This window comes from Loxodonta africana, chromosome 22 (assembly GCF_030014295.1).
Source record: "Loxodonta africana isolate mLoxAfr1 chromosome 22, mLoxAfr1.hap2, whole genome shotgun sequence".
In the NCBI taxonomy this organism is placed as follows: domain Eukaryota; kingdom Metazoa; phylum Chordata; class Mammalia; order Proboscidea; family Elephantidae; genus Loxodonta; species Loxodonta africana.
Genome location: NC_087363.1, coordinates 55,271,846 through 55,274,774, shown reverse-complemented (window position 1 = coordinate 55,274,774; position 2,929 = coordinate 55,271,846). Strand labels below are relative to the sequence as shown.

The 2,929-nt window shown below is 42.7% G+C and overlaps 1 protein-coding gene across 1 annotated transcript; it reads right to left on the bottom strand.

Annotated features, from left to right (window-relative positions):
• Window positions 1-1,507: 1,507 nt before the first annotated feature.
• LOC100666733 (large ribosomal subunit protein uL23-like) lies at window positions 1,508-2,184 on the bottom strand. Its single transcript, XM_064274237.1, has one exon. The coding sequence runs from the start codon at window positions 2,009-2,011 to the stop codon at window positions 1,508-1,510; it is 504 nt and encodes a 167-aa protein (XP_064130307.1). The 5' UTR covers window positions 2,012-2,184.
• Window positions 2,185-2,929: the final 745 nt, after the last annotated feature.

Sequence of the window (2,929 nt, the reverse complement as noted above, 5' to 3'; positions counted from 1 at the left end):
TTTAAAAGTCAAAATTAATGCAAGAAATCCATGATGAACAAGGTAGCAAAATTCAAAATACAGACAAGGTCAATTTTACTAATTTCTTTTTCTTCAGGCTCAGATATGGCTCAGTATGGCACTGTTACTGATCCCATTTGTATTCACAATTTTGATTTTGTAAAAGATCCAGGGATCAAGAGTTGAGTGTTGCAGCATGAATGGGACTCTCCAAGGATTCTGCTCAAGGGATGACAGATACTCAGTGCTGGGCTATCTCTTACACTTCTGTTGGACGGAGAAGGTTTGTAAACCAAGGGAAACCTGAATTATTCCAGGGAATAGAGGGAATTCATAGAAGCCGTATATGTGGTCAGAGAAGGGAAGGAGAGATGAGATAGCTGCCTCTTGGGGAAGGAGATTTTCATTAAGTTTATGCTGTGTCTTGTACACTTTGGGTCTCTTCCCCTGTGATATGCAGATGACACAACCTTGCTTGCTTAAAGTGAAGAGGACTTGAAACACTTACTGATGAAGATCAAAGACCACAGCCTTCAATATGGATTATACCTCAACATAAAGAAATATTCATTTCTCATTGATGGAGTCTTGGTGAAGGGTCTCATTAGGGGCTGATGTCAAATTGTTGAAGACTGATAAAGAAGGGAGAGCTATAAGAACAGGGGTTGTCCACAGAAGGCCTTTTACTCCCCTATTATACAAAGTTTAATAAGGAAAAGATAAGGAAGGGTTCCTGGCAGGAAAAGGCTATAGGGTCCCAGCCTCTGAAAACGGAGGACACTATGAGCTGTCTCCATCCTTTCTGAATGAACTAGAAATTTCATAAAGGACTCCTAGCAAGAAATTAATTTTTCTGGAATCACAGTTTGCAAGGGCTCAATATTGAATGTTCCTGGATGTTGGGCTGTTACTACATATTCTTTTTATAACCTCTTACCGAGGTACTTAACAGCGCAAACTGGTGGGGTGTCTGTGAGGTACATTCTTTAAGCTGAACTAAATGACGTGAGTCACTACAGACCTGGTCCTTTGAGTGTAGTTCATGTGAACGTTATACACATCTGCTCTTGACCTTGTTTTGCATAAGCATAGTTAAAAGGTTATAAAAGAAATTTGTGAAATGCCAGCATCATGAGCATATTAAGGCTGAGAGCAGTAATTCCTGTTTTAAGGTGGTGTAGCCTAGACGTTGGGAGGCAGAACTGACACCTTAATGCTTGTATTAGCCTCACTTCTGACCTCGGATAAGTGCTCTAGAAGTCTGTTCTCAGTTAAAGCAGCCTTGTCTATTTTCCACATTAAACCCAAAGAGAGATCCTATAGCAGTTGTATTTTTCAAAAATGGCCACAGCAGGGTATCTGTACCATAGACTCTTCCAGTACCTTCCTGGTCCTCATCAAGAGATGTTTTTTTATTTCATCTGTCTCTGAACCTGGAATGTACTTTTTTTTTTTTTTTTTTTGTGGTGAAAAAATTTATATTTAGAATTAGCCAGCTGGACTCAGTTTAGATGATCCTGATTTTGTTGGCAACATCCAAAGCATCATAGTCAGGAGCCAGAAGAATATATGCCTTCTTCTCTCCATCAGGTCTGATCAAGCTGTTGACCTTGGCCGCATCAATGTCACAGAGCTTCTTCCCAGCCTGTTTGATCTGTTGGTTGTTGGCCTTTACATCCACAATGAACACAAGTGTTTTGTTATCTTCTATCTTCTTCATGGCTGACTCGGTGGTCAGAGGGAGCTTGATGATGGCATAATGGTCAAGCTTGTTCCTTCTGAGGGTGCTCTTCCAAGGATACTTGGGCTGCCTTCGCAGCCTCAGTGTCTTGGGCCACTGGAAGGTGGGTGAAGTGTGAATCTTCTTTTTTTTATGGCGATGGACGCCTTTCAGCACTGCCTTCTTGGCCTTCAACGTCTTTGCTTTGGCTTGAGTTTTGGGAGGGGCAGAGGCTTCCTTCTTCACTTTTGGCACCATCTTTGTAAAAAGGTGGAAGGTACTTTTGACCATTGTAACCAATAGAGTATGGCCAAAATAATGCTATCTGACTGACTACACAAGGTCACAACTGCTACCTGTTACCCTAAAGCCGCCATGCTGGAGAACTCATGTGGAAAGACTGCATAAAGGTAGAGTATGATCGATGCTTGAGTAGTCTCAGCTGTTCCACAACTAGCTATTTGAGTCTCCCCAGCACAGGCACCAAAGTCCCTGGTGGTAGAAAAGGTTAACGTGTTCCACTGCTAACCTAAAGATTGGAGGTTCAAGTCCACACAAAGGCACCTTAGAAGGAAGGCCTAGTGATCTACTTCTGAAAAATTAGCCACTGAAAACCCTGTGAGCACACTTCTACCCCGACACACATGAGGTCGCTATGAGTAGAGTCGGGTCAACAGCAACTGGGTAGTGCAAGCAGCGGGCAAGAGAGTGAATGAACTTTGAATGATCCCAGCCCCAGCATACGTCCCCATTTAAAGTAGAGTGGAGCCCAAATGAGCTGTCCTTGCAGTGCCCTGAACAAACTGCTGATTCATAATGAAGATAAATATTGTCATTGTTTTACTATATCACCTTTTGGGGTGGTTTGTTATACAGCATTAGATAACCAGAAGAGAGACAGAAAATTCTGTTAGTGTCCAATAAACACCGCTAATGAAAGGGAAGGAAAGTCTGGTGGCGTAGTGGTTAAGTGCTACAGCTGCTAACCAAAGGATCAGCAGTTCAAATCTGCCAGATTCTCCTTGGAAACTCTATGGGGCAGTTCTACTCTGTCCTATAGGGTTGCTATGAGTCGGAATCGACTCGACGGCACTGGGTTTTTGGGCTAATGAAAGTGACATTCTGGGCACCTCATATAAAACAGCAACCCCTTCTGCCACACTCTCAGCCCTTTCTAAACCCACTGGCATCCAGTCGATTCCAATTCAT

Coding starts and splice junctions, on each gene's coding strand:
- LOC100666733 (XM_064274237.1), bottom strand. CDS start 2,011: ATGGTCAAAAGTACCTTCCACCTTTTTACAAAGATGGTGCCAAAAGTG.